Source organism: Sinohyriopsis cumingii, chromosome 4, assembly GCF_028554795.1.
Source record: "Sinohyriopsis cumingii isolate HCF-2022 chromosome 4, ASM2855479v2, whole genome shotgun sequence".
Lineage (NCBI taxonomy): Eukaryota > Metazoa > Mollusca > Bivalvia > Unionida > Unionidae > Sinohyriopsis > Sinohyriopsis cumingii.
This window is the reverse complement of record NC_142964.1, coordinates 87,897,894-87,923,124: the sequence shown is the minus strand read 5'-3', so window position 1 is coordinate 87,923,124 and position 25,231 is coordinate 87,897,894. Positions and strand designations below refer to the sequence as shown.

At 36.0% G+C, this 25,231-nt stretch overlaps 1 protein-coding gene across 3 annotated transcripts in view; it reads left to right on the top strand.

The window, feature by feature from the left end:
• Positions 1-25,231, top strand: part of LOC149801612 (furin-like protease kpc-1) — a 237,224-nt gene that overhangs the window by 54,842 nt on the left and 157,151 nt on the right. For all 3 annotated transcript variants that reach the window (XM_089955874.1, XM_089955873.1, XM_089955872.1), the window contains exon 3: positions 5,271-5,363. In XM_089955874.1, coding sequence (XP_089812000.1) covers positions 5,271-5,363 — 93 coding nt within the window. The remainder of the gene's footprint in view (positions 1-5,270; positions 5,364-25,231) is intronic.

The following is a 25,231-nucleotide window of genomic DNA, read 5'->3' as shown; positions in this document are numbered from 1 at the left end:
AGAGAAGGTGGGAAACACATACATGGTTAGATCATGGACTGGCCTGCTTTGGATTTGGTATACATTTGTACTTTTATATTGTTCAGGAGTGGATTTTTTAAAATCATAGTTGTTGTAATTTTTAAGTTTGTTTGAGTTTCAGATAAATTTGTTGGTGGTTTACAGTTGTAGTGGAGGTTTGGTGTACATCCCATTATAACACAGCCAAGAAATTTGGTGATCCATATAATTCAACATTAACCCTTGGCATTTGTATCTGTTGCTAACTGAAATGGTTTCTACCAATCCACTGTTAGGTTGGATGCAGCTAAAAGAAACTGAACTAATCAGATTGCTTGTTCTTTTGACCTAGGAAGACAGTTCATAATAATCATGTGTCCTCTACAGTCTTGACACTTGTTGCATGTCAGTTTCTCTCATTTTAGCCATTCACATGCTTTTTTCATTTGAACCATGGCATATATCGACAAGTTCTGTCAACTGTAAATTCATTTAGGTTCATAGGGTAGCATCTCCTCATAAATAAGACATGGTTTTGGCTGACTACATGTGCCAGAATTTGATGTAGAATTAAATGGATTAATGATCTTAAGTTAGTGGAATTGGACACAGCCTCTCTTGTGACCTTTGCTCACATTAAACTTTGCTTAGAGTGAACCACCTTATAGTAAGGGAGACTAGTTTTGTTTTAAGAAATTTAATATATTACTTATATATATGTTATGTGCTAATGTGATAATAAAGACAGTTTTGACATAAAATGTGTTTCTCAATTATAAATTCTTCTGTCATTTTCAAAAGCTTTGCATTCCAGAGAGATAAAAATGGGGCATTACTCATCAACAGAAAAAGATTACAATAGCATTTTTTTATCATTGCAAGTAAATAAAACTATGGCTGTTTGGTGCAAACTTGTATATTCTGATTTCTGACATGTTAAAAGTGTCTTGCTGGTTGGAAAAATAATGTTAAAAAATTTCGTTTTTATCACACAACTGTTATATGTGATATATGTCTGTCTGATTGGTTACGTGATGATCAACGACTTGCCCTGTCATAATACTTTCAGTAAATTGAAAAGTAAGATGTTCATTGTGGAGTGATTTTATATTTGAATAAAGAAAACTTAAATGCTTTTATATATTCAACATTTGACAAATTTACGAATTTCTAGACAATCGTCCATGTCTGTCCACATTCACTGTTACATGAGTAAAATTTTGTGTTCCATTTTTATCAAAACCCCAGACAGTTGTGCATGACATTCAGTTTACACATGGCACACCTGCTATCCTGTTGTGAAAACCATCATGGAACTGATCAGATGTTTACAGTTGATCAGGATTCTTGCTGAGGATGTCAGTAAAGATGTTACCTGAACCAGTAAGTTACGTGATATGTGACAAAATAAGAGAATTCTTTAAACAGGTAGCAAGTATACATAACATAAATTGCAGGGTCACACTACCAGGTGATGTGGGAAAGTTAAGTCACCAAAAGAAAGCAGAACTTTGCCGCCTTCTGTTAGAAAAGCAAAAACAACTCTGCCCTGCTCATTTTTAGATGTACTATGACAGTCCCAGTAGTTTATGACTTTTGAGATGCTCCCGTGACCATGAATTTCTGATGGTGTTGTGTTGTAGCCAAGGGCGAAATGTATGCAGTGTTGATACTAATTACATCGATAAACTCTTGCAGGTTTACATGCATGTTTTAATAGCTAACTAACAATTATTCCTTTCCCAAGCAAGATATCACTACCCGATTTCTAAAGTTAGCACTAGTGTACTATTTGATGATGACAATTTACCAACTTCTGCTTCAGAATTTAAACATCATATGTAAATAGTAAGAATATAATCAGTGAAAAGTACTTTCTTATTTAATTTTTGTTAAAATGAAGATTGTTTTATTTTCTTTATAAAATCAGTTTGAAACCTTAAGTGAACCAGTAATGTTGGACATCTCTTTGTCTGTGAAGAACCACATCATTAGATTTGTCTGTTTTCATAAATAATTGTGTGGAAAGATTAAGGAAAATATATAACTCAATGAAAACAAAGTCCAAATATTATGTGATAGCAGATTTTGCCTAAATATTTAATCATGAAGATCAGAAACATAAGGAACAATGCTATGTTGTTGATTTAAAAAAACCACTGTATGGTCAAGGTTGTTTTCTGATATCGTTCATTTTTGTGAAAATATGAAAAACACAATGAAACAGATACCATTTGACCAATGCATGATGTTACTATCAGCATACAAGCAAATAATAAAACCATAAATTGTTGTAATGATGTTTGAAAGTGAATGGTTATGTTAACAAAATCCCTCTTTCTAAGAATAAATGCAAAATGTTGTTGTTTGGACATCCAATATGAGAAATCTTGTTATTGCTACTCCTTCTGAATGGATGGATTTCATTTCAAGACTTATTATGTACTCGGTTCTAAATGAAAATGATGCTGATCTGACATCCAGTATGGCCACCATGACAGCCATCATGAAAATGTTGTTAGTGCTACTCCTTCTGAATGGATGGTCATATCAGCATGGGGTTTTCACCAGAAGACTTCATATGGTGTTGATTTGGCCTAAAATGAAAATGGTGCCAATCTCGCATCCAATATGGCTGCCTCTGTGGCCATCTTTTAAATCTTGTTATTGCTACTCCTTCTGAATGGATCGTCATATTAACATTGGGTTTTCACTACAAGACGTCTTATGGTGCCTAGTTGATTCAAGATGAAAATGGTGCTGAGCTGACATCCAGTTTGGCCACCACAGTGGCCATCTTGGGAATCTTGTTATTGCTGCTACACCTGAATGGGGCTTTTACGAAAAGTCTTATGATGTTTAGCTGGGCCTGAAGAAATAAGATTCCAATTCGACATCCAATTATGCTGCCATGAGAACCATCTTAAAAGTCTAATTATCACAAACCTACTTGAAGTAAAAGTCATTCATTTGGTATTTCATCAGAAGACTTCTTATGATGTCCAGCTGAACTTAAATAAAAATGGTGCTGATTGGATGTCCAGTTTTGGATGTCCAGTATGGCCACCACAGTTGCCATCTTAAAATTTTCCCATTGGTACACCTGAATGGAAAGTTACATCTTGAAGATAGTTTAACATCTACTCCTTTTCACTTGGATGGCTGTATCAACATGTGGTTTTCAGCAGTAGACTTCTTATGATACCAAGTTGGTCCTAAATGAAAATGGTGCCAGTCATACATCCACTATGGCTGTGATAATGACAGTCTGAATAACCTGCATTGAATCATTCTCATTATGATGTACTCTGTCAAAATAGTAGTTGGATAAATGGAGGTGTTATGAAGAAGACTAAACTGTTTTTTTTTTTCAATGCCAGTTTTGAATGGTCTTAAAGATCTTGTCACTTCTCCCCCTGAATAGATGATCATTATGACATGGGGTTTTCACCAAACTACTTCAAATGATGCCCACTTTGCCCAAATGAAAATGGTGCCAAACTGATGTCCATTATGTGTACCAGAGCAGCTGCTTTGAAAATCTTGTTGAAGAATTTCAAAGATGCTTTCAATGCTCAAAAGTTAAAAGGAAGAAATGGTATTATCTTAAATTTCTGGAATTTACTTTCAACCAGTAGAGTGTCAGCTACTTTGAGGGATTCTTGTTGAAAAGTACTGTGTCTGTCCTGTTACAGAAATTAGGAATGAAAGATGGGCAGGCTTGATTGTAAATTAGATTGTCAGTGTTCTGCAATGTTATGATAGCTATTGTGTGTGTGTGTGATTTAGATTTTTATCATAGTTTTAGCAATTTTTCAGTCATGTCAATACAATGTCTGCATTGTGGCTGTTTATAGTGATGTCTAGCACTGGGGCATCATGCCGCAGGCATTTAGCATCATGTCCCACCCAGTCACATTATCCTGACACAAGGTCAACCCATCCTAACACTAACCTCTTAATACTGAGTGCCAAGTGAGGCAGCTGCTAGTACCATTTTTATGTCTTTGGTATGACTTGGTCAGTGTTCGAACCCGCAACCTCCCGCATCCGAGGCAGATGCTCTAAACACTAGGCCACCGGAGTGGTCTATTTGATAGCTGTTAGTTTGGGGTCTTTTGGATTGTGTAGTTATAAAACCCCAACAAATTTGTATATTTGTATGATATTTGTGACATGAAAACTAATCACATCACCTTGCCTCATTATTATTTTCAGTATTTAAAATGTGCGAGTTTCAAGCTTAACACATTAAAACCTGGCAATGAGTTTACGTGGCAGGAGGTAGTAGCCTACTGCCAAGCTCTGTAGCATCAATGTCATGTTTGATACACCAAAGTGGGTGGTATTATAGAAAGGTAGACAGATGTAGAGCTCTACAATGATACCAAATAATCTTGAAATTTAGTTGCACTACAAAATACAGAGGGAAAAATCTCACTTTTTGGACCCGATTATTTTCCACCCTAAATTTGCCTGTGGTTGGAATCCAATTTTGTGTCCAGATTTTGGACTTTTTGGTCTCAGAACTAAGGCAGACCGGAATGAACTGCAAACAGACAGATGAACCTTTGCAAAATGTAGGATAAGATGGGCATTTGGAATAAAGAGTGGTCTCGATATGAAAATAATGGGTCCATTAAGCAAATTACCCATATTTGTTAAAAAATTGTATTTACGTAGCTGCCATCTTAAAAATTTTCCTATTGGTCCACCTGAATGGAAATTCATTTCATGAAAATATTGTTATCTCTACTCCTTTCCAATTGGATGGCTATCTAAATATGGGGCTTTCAGCAATAGATTTCTTATGATACCAAGTTGATCCTAAATGAAAATGGTGACCATCATACATCCAGTATGGCTGCCATGATGACTACCTAAAAAGTCCTGTTGTCACTACCCCTCCCCCCAATGGATGATCATTATATTATGTGGTTTTCACCAAAAGACTTAATTAATATTAACGATGTCCACATTGTTCAAAATGAAAATTGTGCCAAATTGACATTCAGTATGTGTACCACAGCAGCTGATTTGAAGATCTTTTTATTGCTGAAGAATATCGGAGGCAGTTTCAATGCTCAGCAGTGAAAAGGAAGGTCTTATCTTGAATTTTCTGAACTTCTTTTTGCCCAGTAAAGCACCATTCCCTTCAGGTTACTCTTGTGAAAGCTGAAAACCATGTGTATTATGAACTATTTTTGTTTGTGTTTATATGAAGTCTCAGTCTCATTGAATACAGAATAATAAACTTACTTTTCTTGCAGGTTAAATGGCTTGAACAGCAGGTTGGCAGGCGACGGGTAAAACGGGGATTTAGGGATTTTAATGATCCAAAGTGGTCAAGAATGTGGTATCTGGTAAGTTATATTGAAGCTTCATGTTTGCTACTCCCTTTTGCAGTGCTCCATATTTGATCCTCAGTCAAAATAACCTCTGCCAAGAGTCAGGCCTATTGTTGATATTTTTATTTTTAGAGTGTCGTGGAATTAGGTTTTCATCAAGACAAGACCCCAATGGAAGCTGCTGGCTAGATTTCTCACATACCCACATTGGCCAAACCCGAAATGTGAACCCATATTGACAGAAGTGAGATGGCAGTGATCAGTACAGTCCAGGGCTTTAGACCACTCAGCCACTAGGGTCCAGTTGGCTATTAGTACAATTTCATTGTTTCTCATGTTAATTAGAAAGATCTGCCCAAGTTCAGTATAAAAGATCACACTACCTGTTATACTAATGCCTGTCTAGACAGAGTCAGAGAATGAAACTGTGAACTTTTGGCTGTTTGTGATGGCAGATAGGTAGACATGGGTATCACACAACATCAGCTATAACCACATAACTGTATTGTCGACTTTTACGATTTTATGTTAGTTTTTTTCTTTAAGTCTTACACGCTACTTGCAGAGGCAGGGAAGATGTAGAGCCTTTCAATGTAGACCAAATTAGGTATGGGGTCTGGACAAAAATATTTGGGTCAGTTAAGTTCTGTACCCTATGTGTCACCCCTGCTGTTTACATGTACTAAATTTGGTATGGTGCAAATTGCCAAGATAAGTAAAACACCTACAGTCTAAAAAGGAATTCGCACTGGATCGGATTTCTAGTACTATCCCCAGAATAGGTAAAAAAAAAGTCCAGATCAAATTTGATTGTAGACAGTAGCATGAACCAAATATTAGTATGTTTTTTTCCTTCTATATGTACCTGATCACATTTATGTTAGAATTTTAACTTCCACTTGCAGCACAAATCCAACCCTCCCTAAAATGTGTCTTTCCAATCTGTATACTGTGTAAACATTCGAATAGTATCTAAGGAAATGAACTCCTCCAAGGTACCATTATAACTGCCTACATTGTTTCCAGTAGATAGCTACCCATATAATGGATGTTTACCAGTTTATGCTCTGAATAAGTAACTTCTTATTTATCACACACACACACACACACACACTTTTATTCATAGACTTGTAAGAACCTTGGCAGACGAGAATATTTAGAGGACCAAAACTAATAATGAATGAAAGTAGTTTTAGAAAATTGAATAATCAGTATTTTACGGCTTTTAAGTTTATACTTTTTTACTTGAAAGTCAGGTCTTCGTCTTATACTCCAGACTGACTTATATTTGGATTATGTCATTGAAATTGCATTGACTTATGTATGGATCACAGTACCCGGTATTTTATTAAAATTGCTCTGTAATCGGCATAATCAAAAACAGGTCACACCAATTCTTGTTCAATTACTATACCAATTCTTGTTCAATTGCTATGTCAATAAATTAATAACAAATATGACTGCATTTATATTTATAAGTTTTGTCATTATTTCATCTGCATTCTGCTTGTATTTTCTGATTTCTCAAGCATGAAATAAAAGAAAACAATTACCAGTAAACAATTCACAGGACGCATAGCACACTTACGTTCTATACTCTATAGTGTACAGTACTAATTCAAAGAATATTGTTTATTCCTAAAAAGGATATGAAATAATTTTGTTTTATTCATCCTTTTTTAATCGTACCTCATTCTTCCTGATCACATTTTAGCCACTGGTCCATTGATATTTGATTTTCCAGTATATTGCTTGACTCGCACAAGTGATTACCAGCATAGCTTTTTCATTGATATAATTGATCCTACAAAGGGAGGTAATCCATATTAGCTCGAGCATTCTATGAATATTATAAAATATTGTAGATTAATCACATACAGGGTTCGTACGGTACCTTGAAAAGTACTTGAATTTTGAATCATCCTTTAAAAGTACGTGCAAATCATTTTTACCTTGAAAAGTCCTTGAAAATAAGCATCAGTATTTGAAAAATATTAATTAATTGACAAACGAATGTAGGAAAGTTTCTTTTCATACCATTACATCATGTCATTGAAAAAAAACTGCTGTTGGGTGGTTTACAATACATGACCAATCAGATATTTATAATTGTGCATGGACCTGATTACAGAGAGCATTAAAAAGTGAGCAAATGTTTTCCAACAACCATTCTTCTTGATTGATTTATTTTCTGCAGCAGCAGTATATATCTTTGTACTTGAAATCATGGTGAATCAGCTGTTCAAACTCTTTAAACAAAAGATAATGAAAAATATACACAAAAATGGTCACAATTTGTTCTTATTGTACTTCCAAGGTTCTGACTTTCGGCATACAATCTAAAATTCTGAAGCCTGCAGAAAGTCTGTTACTCACTTTTTGGCATCACAGCCAAACTTTGGGCATAAATTACGTCCATAGTACTGTTAACCCTTTATCTCATGCAAGTGTCTTTGGACGCCTCTGCTCCATTCGCATGTAAACTCCTTTTGACGCCTCTATTCCATTCGCATGGAAGCGCCTTTTGATGCCTGCTGTAAACATCAGCCATTTTGAGCTGGTTTCTGTAGCGCCACCTTCGGGGAAAACCCCCCCATTAGATACTACATTAATTTCTGCAAATGACAATTATGTCAGATCACGTGGTTGCTGTTTATGCACTGGTCGATATCTGCTATTTAAAGTAACTGGGTCGTAATCTCCACTCTCCAAAATGGCAGTCGCAGATTTCATCCATTACTTATGAACTTCGTCGAAGTTGTCATGATTAGAATCACAACTATGCAAGATTCAGTACCTTAGGTAAAGACTCTGATATTGATGTAGGCAGCAATTAGTTTTTATAAATTATCAAATTCAGATGACTTAGTGATGTAGACGCAGACGAAAAACGTAAATTTTGATTATGGGAAATGGCAGCTACGGTTGGTTATGCGGCCTCACTGACATGACGGTGAATGTGTTCTCTCAAGATTTTAAAGCACATAAAAAATTCTTCAGTGAAAAGTAATTACACAGCTATAACAATCGGACTTTACTTTAAAATTTTTCCACATATAATAGATGTGTACCAGAATCATAAAATGGTGAAAATTGCTGTTAAACGTAACATACACTACATTGCTTAGCAGTTTACAGGCAGGCTATGCGTATGCGGTCGACTAGGTAACAGGTGTTCTATTTATAGCGCGCTGCACTTTATCACTATGCTCTATGAGGTAAAGGGTTAACAGAAAGGCTGCTTTCTACACAATGTACTTACATCTACGTGTAAATGTAGCTGTAAAATTTAGTCGAGCGATCACGCAACAGCAGATATAAAAAATTAGACATGGCAAAACGTGGCCTACTTTTGCGGCAGGCATTTTTAAGATGCCATGTGAATGCATCATATCATGTGTTGAAGTTATTCCAGAAATTGATTTTGTCCACTGTGGACAATTTCAAGTATGCATAAATTATGCAAATCAGTCAGTGTGTTTTTGTGAAGTGTGTCGGAGAGATAAGAAGGTGGGCTTCCGCAATCTCCATAAACTCAAATCGCTACAGAATATTCAGGAGGCTGCATTCACACCCGCCAAAGGATAAATGTGTATGTGGCATTGAAAATATGCAAGATTTATCTGGGTATTTTTCTGTGAGAGCTTACCCATTTCACTTGGAGCAAAATGCTGGGAAGTGTGTTCAACCCCAGTTGGTGTCAAAAACAAGAATACAAGACCTGGTGAAATAATGGTGTATTATACCTCCTACACAGACAGCTAAAAAAAACAGACCCTTGGAGCTCCGGAGGAGTTGAAGAAAAAGAAGCAAAGGATTGAGGACAGTATCCAGCATCTCGAGAAAACATCTGACAAATTATATGAAAAGGCAGAGGCGACCAGAAAAGTTTCCTTTGTTACGCAAGCCAATGCATTGAAGAAAGAGAAACTGCACAAGCAGTCAGAATTGGAAACTATTATAAAGGAAATTGCTGACCATGTTAAAGAACTTAGTACTTAAAAAACAAGTTCATACTACCCTATATTGTTACAATTCTACTCGATGTGCTCTTTTCTTGACCCAAGTTTAGTAAATGGCCACCATTGTAAAAAAACATAGAGTTTGATAATTTTCATCTGGAAGTTTCTTGATGACAGTTATGGTGCAGAGCATTCAATAATCATGATTGAATAGACTCTGGTTAAAGAAAATTAATGATATATTTTAAAAGAACAATTAATATTTAAATTGAAATGAGTAATGCACATAACTAACCTGTGTGACTTTTATTATACTATAGTTTTACCAAAGTCTTCTTCCAAGCTTCTGAGTAAGCTGCAGATTGGTTATCATCGCAAAACTTATAGATTGCCATGGATTTTTACATTGGTGACTAGATACTAAATAGCATCAAAAAAAGAGAATGTTGGAGTCTAATTATTACCAATGCAGGGTTAAATATTTTCTAACATGTGGGCTTTCATTGTGTCTAAGTTAGCAATATTCAGTCTGGTTGCACAGGATCACTCCTCTTGCTTGGCCTCATCAGAATAAATTGTGCAGATACTTTAATTTTGTCCGTTGTATATCCTGGAGTGGTTTTATATTAATTTTGAAAGGAGTATTGATAAACCTACAGCAAAATAAGCTGAATAATTACATTTAAAATTATGTGTAATCGAATTGTAAAAACTTAACCTATAACTGGTTTATATTCCCCTTTCCTAATTTTGAATGTCATGCCTAAATTAGCAGTAATTTTAAGCATGAGTATTTGGTGCTTCTCCTTCTGTTGCTGTAGTTATCAAGTGATTATCAATGTGTACATATGTAAGTGTTACTTGACAGAAGAATTTATCTCCAGAGCATTAAGAAAATATCAATACAAATTGTATACATTTACTACTTTATATCTTTCTGTTTCCATTTGATTCCCCTTCATAAAATCACGTGTACGGGCAAATCCAGTTTCCTGGATGGGACATTTTCAGGTAGTATTTCAGTGCTGAACTCGTATCTCCATCCTTATATAGTTCAGGCAAACCTTTTTGTGTTTCGAAGAATCAAACCATATAAGGCATCAAAGGATTTACATTGTTTTTGCTGCTTGCAATTTCTTTTAACATCAGGAAAGGTTTAACATCCATGTCATAGATGCGACTGAGAAAAATTTAGTGATTTTGGCAAGTTTTACTTAATTCAAAATCACTGAATTTGAAAAGTTAGAAAAAAGAAGACAATCATAATTACATGAGAATCTTATAAAGTTTCTCTCATTTGTTTGAACAAAACAATAATATTCCTGTGGTGACCCTCTGTCATGTATGGAACAAATGAAATGTCAATATCTCAATCTCTATTTAAAGATATCTGAAGATTATACAAGTCTGACATTGATTCTCAGCAGCAAAGAGAATATTCATCCAGTCAGTAACAAAATACATAATTATTGATTGAAAAATTAAGATGGTATGCAATAAAACGGAAACACTCTTGATACAATCCATCTTATGTCTGTTTTAACTGCCATAACAGGCTTGTATTTTGCCACCATCTGAACCTTAGTCACAACGGACTTCAATTTTGTTTCTTTGTTTCTTTGGTTTTTAACTCATCTTCCCTTGCAGGAAGTTACCTCAACCTCACAAAAGGCAACACTATCTTCTGGGCCAAAATTTGAGTTGGCCTCGAGGTTGGTAGTTGAGAGGACTTCGTCCTGACTTCTGTAGCCATTGCAAATAAATAAATAGAAAATATGGCAAATAACAACTGTAGCTTGGACTGAATCCTAAGCTGGCCACAACAACACTACAATACCAAACCAAGGACCTATTTTGTTATATGTGCTTGGTTTGGTATTGTGGTGGTGTTGTAGCCAGCTTATCACGAAAATCTTTCTTACCGACTCTGCTGCAATGCCAAAATAACTACGAAGCAATTGGTTCAAGTGACATGTTGATATGTGATACCTTTTTGTTTGAAGAGCACAAGTTTCTGCCAATGCAGAATAACATGTTATATATGCATGCAAAGCATAAGGCTTTATGGAAAATAATGACAGGTTTGGAGACATGAAACTTTTACCATTGCCACATTGTTATTGATATTATTATCCCATTGATCATAATTTGTGAAATGTTTAATGGGACAACAATGTCAAAGTTGCCACAACTCTGATACCCTTGGAAAATGTATTTCATGCAGTAAGATACTACTGCACCTAACTAAGCAATCTTGTCAGTGAATTTAATGCATAAGGAACATGTCCCTTGCATCCCTTCTCATTAGGAGCTGTTCCATATAAAACAATTGAATGCCCCTGGTTTTTAATCCAGATTTTTACTGAACTAAGAAGCATATTTGATTTTATATTTTGACTTTTAATTGGAAATCATGAATTTCTCACTTACGGAGAACATAAAGCCAGTGCAACCTGTAAAAGCTAAGAACTGCAGTCCTTTAACATAATTGCCATAACATTCCAAGTCGCATGAAAAAACTACTTATATTATGGATTCAGTGTATGTTATGAGATTCGCAAGTGAGTACATGGTGTTGATACTCTATTCATGCTTTACATTAGACATGTACATATAAACAGTATACTCGTATATGTACCAATCCATGGTTCTCTAAATAAAGTAAAATATATATGCCTTCTCTTTTTTACTACAGGTGTATTTCCCATTTAATATGCATCAATTTAAGATGGTAACTGTGCCAATGAATCACGTATTTACCACCTGCAGTTATTACCTATCCACCCACAATTTTTTTTTTGGTACTTGCATCATTTTCTTCAGCAAACTGACTTGGTTACTTATAACATGGTTCGTTCTGTAACACGGGTGGGTTCTATGGCTCCCAACTACCGTGTTATGGCGGGGTCAAACTGTACTTATTTGGCTAACAATAGCTGGGGTTGTATGTGGTGTCAGATTCTGCTGTGGGAGAGCACATTTAGCTAGTTTGCATAGGTAAGTGACACAAAGTAAAATAACCTAAATTCATATGAAGTACTTCAAAAACACGTGCTAAAGAACAGATGTCAAATTTTTACTCCATACATGCAGAACATGATTATTTTTGTAGTTGAAATTGTGTAGAAGTGTTATTCATTCTTGAAGGCAAAATGTCAAAACGTAGTTGTGATCTGGGAAACGAGTCATCTCCAAAATGAACAAAGTCCAGCAAAGCACATATTGACATTAGTCATTCAGGAGTGTATGATGTATGGCATCATAGCAACACCACTGAGCATAATGACTCTGTAAGAATCCAGAGCTCCTTCCCAAAAGTAACTAGCTTGTTTAAACAGTTATCAACTGATAATGTCTCTATAGCTGAAGTACTTTTCTGCAGTTTCATTGCCGAGCACAATTTGCCATTTTCAGTAGTGGACCATTTTTTAGAGCTGTGCAAGAAAAATGTTCCCGGACAGTGATACCACTTAGAAATTTTGTTGCAAAAGGACAAAAAGCAGCAAATATCATAACTAATGCAATTGCACCAATATTGGACAAACAATTAATGGAGTTGTGCCAAAATAAAAAATAAAAATTGGTCCTGATTGATGAATCTAATAACAAAGAAGTTGACAAGACCATTGCTATTTTGCTTGGTGTATGACCATGCTGTGAATAAAGTTTGTACGAAGTTTTTGGGAGTACCTGTATGTAAGAGTTGGACGAGTCAAATTATGATTGACATGCAGAATACAACATTCGGGTTAGTTCTCATTATTATTATTTGTTGTCTTAATCTTGTTAAACTTTTAATTACCCCCAGCATTTCAATATGATTATAGCCATGAAATAGATTGATTTAAAAAGCAATAATAGGCACATGTTCATGTTTGCTCAGTTAATTTTTATTGATCAAGAGATTGCTTGAACACTCTAGCTACATGGTGTTTGTTTTTACTGCCCCCATAAGTCCCCCTGCCCAGAAATATTCAAAGAAGAAATTTAATCTTAGTATGTTGGTTATATACACTAGAAAAACATATTTTTAAAAAATGCAAACAAACCAATTATAGGTTTAAATGTGGTTGAATTACATCATGGAAATTTCATACTTCGTGTGTAAAATTACATTTTTACCAAATCAGTTAAGCTGCTTTTCTTTGAGAAGGTCACAGTAGCTTTCTCATTGGCATCTTTCAGTTGTAAATCTTGGCTGTTATGTCTGGAGTACTTCAGGGTGGCAGACAAGCTTCTCTGAAGGAGCAGAGTGAAGACTACATACACCACTTCAGGAGCTACCACAATTTGACAAGGAAATTCTGGGCAGATATGGGAAATTGCCAATGGTTTTTGATAATCTGACTCAAGTGGCCATTGCATGTTTGACACTCCCTCACAGCAATGAAGATGCCAAAAGGGCATTCTCCATCCTAAGAAAAATTCAACATGTCCTAGGGGACATTTGAACAACAGCACCATCCTATCCCTCAACAGTGCAACGATGAACATGAATGACACTTGCATTACCTTTTAACCAACTACTGAAAGTAGCAAAGACTGCATGTAATTAAGTCTAAATTCCACTATTCAATGTATTTTAAAGACAGTAACTTTGTGTATTTTTTTATTTAATGGTTGGGGAGTTGTGACCACGTGCACACATCTGTGTGGGTGATGTTATCTGACAATGCGAAGTCTACCATGTTTTTTTATGTATATTAAATGCCTCAGAGAAAACAGGTATTATCTACTTTTTATTCAGATTTGAATTTCCAGTCATTCGCTGTAGCATGATATGAAAATATAGTTTATTCTCATTTTGATGACACATTTTGGGTGTCATGCACACTGGGACCTAAAAACACTTTTCAGTCTCAGAAACCCTACAACACTGCCTGTGAATATGGCATGTCTGCCTTAATGGAAATCATTTATGAGAGGAATAACAATGCTGTTCCATTCTCAGAGCAGCATTTAATAAATGTTTTAATTTAATGGAATTATCAGCACAGTTCTTTCCACAGCAAAACTTGTCTGGGCATGTTGACTGTTTCTCAGAGCTAAAAGTTAGTATTGATTAACCAATATTGCAGTCTTTGAACTGCACTGACTGATGAGAAAAGCATTTTGCATTAGTGTCGTAGTCATGCTGTCTATGGCCTACCGGTACTGTATAAATTAAGCATCAAAATGTGACTTCCTTTGCAAATATATTGCACTGTTTCATCATCCAGCATAAAAATTTGCAGCAATGAAATTGTCAAACATTTTCTATGGCTTTGACACAGTCAGTGTCGTGCTGATCCATTTAGTAATATGCCAATGAAAATTGCCATATATACTCACTTATAAGCAGAATCTAACTGAAAAGTGCCGAGACTCAAATCTGCTGTCATATAATGTAGATCTGTGTAACATGTTTGGAGTAATCAGTAGAACAAACAACATAGACCCAGAGCTGCTCTTGCATTATGTGTCAGCAAAATGAATTATATTATTTGCAGTTTGACTTGACTTGTGAATATAGATTGCATGCTTTTTTGACATTCTTTTGGCAATATCATATATATTTGTAATTTGACAAAATAATGTCAGAGACAAAGATTGTTTAGGGCAACTAATAGAAAATTTGTCTTATCTAAAGAGAAAGTGAACTTAGTGTCGTTGATCAGATGAAAATTATGCATAATTTCAAACTGAGATTTTCACAGAAATCTCAGTCATTAAGGCTAGCCCATCAAATACATCGTGCAGAATGAATTACTATAAATTATAATTTCAAACTGAATTACGTTACTTGCAATAAGATTACATGTGAGAACATTGTCATAACATAGGAAGCACAAAATGAAGATTAACCCACTTGAATATCATGTGCTATGCTGCATTTGTTTTCAGTTTCTAGTTAGTGGGGTCATATCAGAGAAATATTACAAAACACAAATAGCCTTTCTTGAATTGCAATGGATGTAAATTATGCATTGTGTATTTAAATATGATTATGAACACATATATTTTACATGTACATCAGACTTCAGTGATTTCTTATGCTTGTGACAAAAAGTACTATAATTAAAATAAATAATCAGACCCTTAAATTCTTTTAACACAATATTTTCAGAAATTTGTAATACCATTGTCAGTGTAAATATCCAGACCCTCTAATTTTCAGGACACCATATTTTCAACGATAGGACACAACCTTCTCATTATCATCTAGCCTCCGGTTAAATTAGTCTACTTTTTCCACTGAGCTGTCTTTGATAACACTAAAACTGTTTTGCTGTAACTTAGTATTGTCTCTGCCATACACTTTTCAATTTTGAGTCTTCTTACTTAAAAAAAAATAATAAGAAGGCAGAGTACTTACAATTTTCAGACATAAGAGCTTTTTTAAATAACATTTTGAAGTTTAGGATAAGAATCCAATCCTATGGGTCTGCAGAGAGGGACTCAGATTTCAATTTTCAATGAAAGAAATAAAATACACACAGCTGGAAAACATAGCACTTTAATATCAGTAATACTATACCTTTTTCTATAGACGAATGTGAAAATGTGATTTATCTGCCCTTAGGGCAGCACTCTTTTGCATCAGAGGAGCCTGTGAAACTTCAGGCAAGTATTGATTTCATGACACATAGCATGCAAGTTGATCGGTTTGACTACTAAAATGCCAACAAAAGAAATCTGTTGTATTTGTTTAAGTCGCATTAATAAGTGGATGGATGGACAAAAGGTTATCTTGCACAGGTTCACATCGGTCCTGGAAATATGAAATATTTGAAAGAAGCAGTGCAAAATAATGAGACAAGGGAATGCTTACCTTATGTAGCATTTTGTACCTATGAGAGGAAGATGATGCCGTTATAGCATTTAAGGGCATTTTTTTTCATATCAGACCTAATAACTCCAAAAGGTATAGATCTCATCATTCCACCCTTTAAAATTAATAAAAAGGCTATGAAGCATGAAGCACAACAGATTAAACATCTACATATACACTTTGAAGAGCTTGAGAAAATAGAAATTTTCAAACTGATGCAGAGTGTGATGTCAATATCCATGGCCAATCAGTCGTAAAAAAATATGGAAAATTTGCGCAAGACTTACATTCACCATTAGTGCTTAAAGAATAGTTGAATGTTATAAAATATATAGTATTCCAGTTGTATCTTTATTATGATTATTAAGACATTTTTGTCAATATTTTCTTTGTCTCAGGAATGTATTCAGTGGTCAACACCATACTCCTTTTACACAGACATCTTACAAACTCACAATGTGCATAATGTATGTTCATATTTATGCTGAAAACTTGACAGTTAAATTATGTCTAGCATTATATGATTTTGTTTTTATTTAAATCACAATTTTTAACATTTAGGGTAATGTGTTCTTTTAGTAATAAAGTGAAAAAAACATTACCGAATCACCATGTGGATACCTGAAAAAAAACGATGTAGCTGTTCCTGCTACACTTCTGATTGTCATTGACATAATATGCAGCTTGTCAGTGACATAATAAAGTGTTTCATATCACTGAATGAATGGCATAATAAACGGAAGTGATAAATGTGCAGTTACCATTTTTTATCTGATGTGTGATGTTATCAGTGAGTTCCTGAATTTTCTGTCTTCTTTGATTAAATAAAATGTTCTCATCTATACATATATAACTGGTTCACCTTATCATTTAAACATTCAGTGACAGACTAGAGGGCTACTAATCCATTTGTATTGATGTTATACAAAACACTACTAATCCAATAATGAAAAACAACATTCTTTGAAAACCATGTACGTCTAAGATAACTAATAACATTGTTCCATCACATGGGCATGTAAACACATGCACTTACATGTATGCACCATGACAAGCAATGATTGCTTTAGCCCATTGCTCATTCTATGTATTTGCAGGAAGTTTTAAATATGCATCAGGGTCCATTGTCAGTAAATGGGATTCGCGAGCCGCCTAGTAAGGAATGAGCTCAGATCTAAGTCTATCAGACCTATAAAAGGGTTTTCCTGCAGATCTGAGTTGCTTGATGGGTCCTTGGATTCGCAACAGTATCAGGCAGAGTTTACCCATTTCAGACTTTTGTTTCAACCTGCGTGGGACTGGGAATTAGCTCACAGATGCCAGATTAGGGAAGGGGATCAAATTGGCATCACTCAGTCCTACTATGATGTGCCTAAATACATCCAACATAACACAGTATGCTTTGTGTTGTATTCAGGACTCGACAACAGGGACAGCGATGTGATTGTAAGAGACCATTGCAGCGACATCACTGCAAAAGAATTCAAAGACTGCTACGCTGCTGCAACTTCTGGATCTAGACATGAATTTATGACATGGCACCATGATGCAGAAATAATCCCTGAATGCTATCGAAAAGGCTTGGACATATTTCACATTCCTGGTTAGTATATCAGCAACAAAGTTGTCAGCATAATGTTGTTTGAAAACATCACCAATTGTCATCATTGTGATGATGTTCTAAAAAAGTTTATCGAGCAGCATGCAATGTTATGTCAGCACATAACGGTATGTTCCAGCCACTCCTGACTAAACTCGACGAGGCAAAAACGATGTATGATGCCAAGCAAGATCAGTTGCTGGACAAGGTCCAGTTGACTCAGTGATCACAACAATGATTGCTGGAGAAGTTAATACTTGCGCTGGACAAAGCTGCACAAGCCGTTGCAGAAAAACCTGAAGCTTAAACAACCTGGAAAGAAAAGTAGAGAGTGAAGATGTAAAGAAAGAGGAGAAAGTTTAATCACAGTTCTAAGAAATGTCTGAGATCAAAGAAGAATCAGAAAAGCTTATAAGTGTGACCATGACAAAGTCACCGACACCAGCAGCAACTCCAGTATCACCCCTGTTGTTGTTGTTGTTGTTGTAGGATTTAAGTCATTTTTCAGCACACAATAGGTCATACATGGCGGCCAGTATTATTGGTGGAGGAAGAACCCGGGAAAACCCCAGAAAGAACCACCAACCCACGAGAAGCTGCTGGCAAGCTTTCTCACATACCCACATTTGCCAGATCAGAGACTTGAACCGAGAGCACTTTAGACCCCTCGGCCACTTGGGGCCCCCATCACCCCTGTTCACCATGCAGGAAATTCAGCTGTCAGATCTTTACAGGCAGGCCAAAGGGGCTCTTAAGAAAACAGTGGTGGTCCTCAGTGCAAGATCAGAAAGAATTGATCCAGGATCAGGAGAGAAAGGTTGGTGCACCTAGTGAACCCTCTCTTGGTGCCATGATGTCCAGTTATGGATAAAAAAGATATTCCTTGTGGGGTCACTGGTCAGCATGATGTTTAGATCAAACTCAAAACAAGCACTTGTTTTACCATCTTGGATTGTCTTGCATTCATGTCCGCATCAATTCCAGGCAATATTCAGTGCAAGAACTCAAGTGCAACTTTGCCACCGCCACCCGAATTTATTCTCATGTGTATGATGGAAGCCATGCAAAAGTACCAGAATGTGTACATGGGCATGCAGGTATCGCTGGAAGATTTTGCTAACTTTTATCCCATCTTCCACTTCGATGTCTCCAAACATTCTGAGCACCTCAATGATTCTCCCGCTGACATTGAAATCTGGTGGACTGTGGGTAATCCTACTGATGCAGAATACGTCTGTTATGCATTGGTGACATGAGGCTGATTCATGATGTTGGACATACTCTGTGGAAAAAATGAACATCCTTGTATAGTGAAATGCAGAAGAAAAATTTGTCCCAGCCATGCACAAAAGACCTGTATTGATCACGATTAAAGCATTGACACTCACAGGACCGGATTGAGTCAACCTGACGAATTTTCAGTCTGCTTCGATTGCCAAACATGCTGCTGTATGAAAGGCATCATTCTTAACTTGTCAGCGTTGCAGCTATCCAAACAAGGAGGATTCATTGGAAGAGGCATGAGAAGAAAAAAAAGATTTTAACATGGGAGACTGTGACTCGGAAAACAATTTTGTGAGACTCCACTGTCCAACCTTGACCTTGAAAAGGAATTAGTACCAATCATTGGAAATTTCAGAGGTGTATTTTCTAAGGATCAGCTTCCTGAACAAATTAAACCTGACAAGAGCTGTGTAATTAACCTGCAAAATTATTACAATGGACATGGCATGCCTTCGGTCGCTGTGGTCAACAATCCACATTACAGTGATGTTGAGTATTTTGATTCATTTGGTGTACCTCCACCAGATGTGGTTGTGTGTTACATCCAACAACCGCATAAAGGAGCAGTGTACAGCTTGTTACAGCTTCAACATGTCAACACATGTGGATGGTACTGCAGTGATTACATCAATGTAGGTACAGAGGAAAATCACCCAAGTGATTTTACAACTTCAGAAACAGCATAGTTGCCAAAATAGTGTTAACTATATCATATAAAAGCCAACATGACCTCTTGGTGCCTTAAGTGCAAAACCAGAATGGAGTGTATTGACCCCAGGAGGTGGTCATGAAGAATCTTCGCCTCATGATCAAATAAAGGTGTGCAATATGTGGTTCCAAAAAATCACACATCATCACATGTAAGGTAATGCAGTCAGCAACAGAGACAACTAAATTATAGGCAGCAGAGTTGTGTATGATGGTGACTTAGTGTCATTGCTCTGTATAAAATATGAACCATTGCAGACACTGTGACATCGACATGAGCTGTGAAGACCTTGATGTGGAAAGAAATGTGCGTGGGAGACTGTTAATGCTGCAGTGAAAGACAAATTCTCAGTGGCACCATGGACATCCATGTGCTGATCAGAAAACATCCAAGACGCCATGGTGGATGGACATTGCCTGGACATAAATACACAGGACTGCTGAATCCATTATAACAGCAACTGGATGAAAACGATAAACCGCTGCCCAGTCAAGAGCCCTACAGTGGTGTAGATGCCATCGTGGTGCAACACAACTTCTGTTATAGAGATCAACCCAACGACACAGCGGGATGTGATTGAGTCATGCTAAGGGACTTTAAAGAACTCGAGCCATACAAATTTCAGAGAGCAAGTAGACCAAGCTCTTCTGCAGGGCATCATAGGAGCCAAAGATAAGCTAGGCATAGGTGTGCCAGGTAAAATGTCAAAGTCAGCACAAGATCTTTCGGAACTGAAAGTTCTCACAGAAGAACTGCATAAACCAGCACAGAAGCATTTTCTGTGACACAGAGTCATCGCGGTTGTGGCAAATGATATATTTTCAGAAGATCTCATGAGAGTTTACAGCACATACAATGATCATTTCCAGTATCTCATGATGGTCATAGATGTGTTCAGCGAATACACATGGGTAGTTCCTCTGAAAAACAAAAAAGGAAATTCTATACCAGTGATAACACCAACTGATACTAAGATTTTTTGCCAGAAATCATTGACCAACACAATCACACATCGCACTGCAGCATCAAAATGACACCCACAGAAGCATCTTCGCCTGACAAAAGCAACAGGTCACAGATGCCTTATTGTTTAGATCCAAATTCAAAGTAATGACCACTTCAGAAGTAGCAGACAAAAAACTACATTCAAAAAGGGATACACCCATAACTGGACTGAAAAAGTATTCATCATCAATACCATTAAAAAACTATTACGGTCACATGCTCAAAGATTCCTCAGGAGAGCCCATACAGGGTTCTTTTTACAAGCAGGATTTACAGAAACAAAACAAAACCTCTTCAGAGTTGAAAAAGTCATCACCACCAAAGAAAAAAAAATCACTCATCAAATGGTTTGGATTTTGACAGCCTTTAAGCCATTGTCTCATCAGATGCCAATGCTTCTAAAATAATCTTATTATACGCATTGCCTATGCTGTTCCCAGGTACCGTCTTACATTTTGCCACATGCTACTAAAGACTCATCATCGCATATATACCCTTGGACACATAACTCAAATTTCATCAGTTTCACTTGTCCCTCCAAATGAACACCAGTCACTCTATTCAGTAACTGATGAAAATGATCTTCCTGCAGTGCTGTCAAATTAAAATGCTTCTGCTTATTTTTTATGTAGTATTGCTGATTATATCGCTGTACCATACACTGCTGATTATAGCTACGCCTCACCAACTCCTTGTTCTCATAGTCATCTTTACTCTCCACACAATATATCATCTCAGGAACATCACTCAAATCCTTATTCACATATGCTATTCACTCCTTCACACGCCTAAGTGTCTCCTCAGAGACTCAGACTCATCGAAATCAAATATCAGAATACTGCTGTGAACCTCCTGAGTAGAACCCAGTTGATCAACACTCCAGGGATAACATGGAAGAGACATATTCACTGTACTACAATCACATCATACAACCCAAAGTGATAAAAAAACATTGGTCCAGAACCCCCATGTTGTATCATTGAGTGGTCCAAAAACACCCATTTTTCTACATTGGAGTGACCAGCCTTGCTCCAGAACCCCCATTTCTGTATCCAAAACCTGTTTTTTCTCTGTGTGAGCCATCTCCATGAAAAAGTGGTCCAGAACACCCATTTTATATACTACTTATAGTATCCAAATGAAGAGGTTGAAGTGACATCACAGTCTCTGTCAGTAAAGTTAAGAATTATAGTTTTCAGAATTAGGAAGGAATTGTTCATATTTTGTTGTATCAGAACAGTAATATGTTTAATTGGTGTTTGATAAAGTTCAGTATTCTTTTCAACACATATAGACCTCTCTGGTGGCCTAGTGGTTAGAGCATCTGCCTCGGATGTGGGAGGTCATGGGTTCAAACCAAAGACTTATAAAAATGGTACTTACAGCTGCCTCATGAGGCACTCAGCATTAAGAGGTTAGTGTTAGGACTGGTCGGTCTGGTGTCAGGATAATGTGACTGGGTGGGACATGATGCTACATGTCTGCAGCATGATGCCCCAGTGCTTGACATCACTGTACACTGCCACACTGCAGACATTGTAGTGACATGACTGCAAAATTGTTTAAAGCTCCATTAAAAATCCAAAAACACACACACACACACACACTCAACACATATATGGTGCAACGTCCCTGCGTGTTTGTTGTCCTTTCAATACATCTGTTTGCAACATCCTACATATTATTTGTTTTTTTCAGTGTATATTTGATGCAGCATCCAGCCACATCATTTTCAACTGAAATTTCAAAGCATAGAGTAGGCAATACATGACCACAAGCATTCTGAGAATCGTTTGTTGGTATCGTGAACAAAATCTTTACTACAGTTATTGGCTGGTAATTATACAACAAGAAACTGTTTACCCTGAATCCTTCACATATCTTAACAGATAATCAATACAGCCCAGATATTACAATAAACTTGCTAATGGATCTTGGCAATGGTTGATAATCTGCCAGAACCTTGTATTCCCAGTCCTTGCATTGTATTTATCATTACATGTAGTGTAAAATATCAGTTATATTGTTTGATGGCACCTATCTTCTTAAGTTGACTTTTAATTGAAAATTGATCTTATAGTTAGCAACGGAAATGGACGATAGGCTCCTGTGTTTTGAAAATAAAGATTTCTGTTCCTAAACCCCACATAAATCAAAGCTGATATTCATCCAGATTCAAAACCAATAGCTTCTTTGTTTGACTTCACATGTGCAAAATATTTGTGTGTAATAGTCTTTCCTTATTTCAACAGAAGTTGAAAGATAAACTGTTGGAAAAGTTGACTTTGAAAGCCGGCTTTACCTTCCAAATAATGCAAAACATGATACATGTACTTTAAAACAGTATTTGCATTTTTAAATGCCTTTGATGTTTTTTTTTGGCAGGAGTTAGCAGAGTGGGTTACTTGAAATTTTCTTGCTGAAGCAGCAAACTAAGCAGATCAATAACATCTGGGCAAAATTTGAACAAATATGGAAATGTAGTCATTAGTTCTCTCCAGCCAGCTCTTAACTTAAATCCTCTGTTTACCATACAATTCATTCTTTACAGTCTGATTTGGCATAGTCAGGGGAGGTGTATGCTGAAATGGCCCTTGTTTATAACTGAAATTTGATTGGGTTTAAAAGTGTTACAAGTTATTGCATTGAAGCATGGGTAAGAAGCACATGATTTTAATCAATTGGCCTTATGATTTATGGTTTTGAATTAAAAGATGATGCTTTAGTATACACAAAGGAAATCTGCCTTTTTGTAAGTGAATTTGAACAGCTTAATTTGGTATATTTGTGCAAGCTGTGAATAGGTTTTACATACATCATGCACTTCATTTATACATCATGCACTACATTTGACTAGAATACATTATCTGATCTGATGAATTTCAAGCTGTGTATGCTGGATTCACTGCTCCCACCATGTATCTGCTATCAGATGTGTTCGAGATTTCATCCTCACCTTTATATTCATCCAATAATTGGCATAACATTGCTAGCAAAGTTCAAACCAACTGAATATTTTAAATGGAATAGTACATATTTCATTAGCCAATTATTGGATTATTGGATTAGATTTTAATCAGTATCTCAAGACTAAATGTCTGTGGACAACTATAAACATTTTTATCACAGACAGAAAGAAAGGGTATTTAATGATCTGATAATGCACCATTAATTATGGCTGTCCATCATATTACTCCACCCCCAGTGTTCAATGCATATGTGCATGCGGATTTTAGCTGACTTATCCATAATATTAATGGGTTTAGCTGATTTGTCCATAATATTAATAGGTTTAGCTGACTTATCCATAATATTAATAGGTTTAGCTGTTTTGTCCATAATATTAATAGGTTTAGCTGACTTATCCATAATATTAATAGGTTTAGCTGACTTATCCATAATATTAATAGGTTTAGCTGATTTGTCCATAATATTAATAAATTTAGCTGATTTGTCCATAATATTAATAAGTTTAGCTGATCTGTCCATAATATTAATAGGTTTAGCTGACTTATCCATAATATTAATAGGTTTAGCTGACTTATCCATAATATTAAAAAGTTTTAGGCTTTTTGTGCATATTCATTAATTATACAAATAATGCCCCTTTTTCATGTGAATGGTTGATATTTGAAAACTACATTTTCTGTTGTTTTTTTTTTCTTCACATTTTAAACAATGTGTAGGAAGAGCTCACCATAATCCTCATCCACAACCAATGGAGCATTACACACTGATAATAATCACTAAAGAAAATGAAGTTAATAACTAACACAGACTCAGGGAAATATTAATTCTGTATGAATATTTTTTGATGATTTATTATTGGATAGACTTCAACAAACTTAAGAGAAGGGGAGAGGGAAGTCACCTAAAAATATTTTTCTAAATGTTCAACCCAAAAATGAACTCCCTATTGATGTATCAATATAAGTCAATCAAACTCTAACATGTCAGTCAAAACCCAATGGTTGCCTATAGTCTTCTGACCAATACTATTGCTAGTAAAGGGGCAAGTTATCATGTGATTTCCAGTTACATTGGAAGCTTATCAGACATTTGAGCTTAATATCTGATAACTGTTCATACGATTTTCAGTATACACTTTAAAAACACTAATTTACATTGGGTAAGTGTCAACATATATTACTCTGATTGTATATGATGTGTTATTGTAATGAGTGGTTGTGGCTATATCTGTTCTGTAATTTGTAAATTCCTTGGGTGGGATTTTTTTTAATTCCCATACCTCAAAATCAAGTTTTCCCTTGTCTTGAGTCTTTAAATTTACTCAGATGATACTGATAAAGCTATTGGTTATCACGATATACAAGGTATGTATAGATGGCATCTACCGTTCATTGCTTTGTCAATTCAGACTTTTACCAATTGTAATTTTAATAATTATTATTAAAACTAGTGCTACTACTCGGGGCCTCGAGTGTCCGAGTGGTCTAAAGTGCTCACTGTTCCAGATCACTGCCATCTCACCTCTGTCTGCATGGGTTCGAG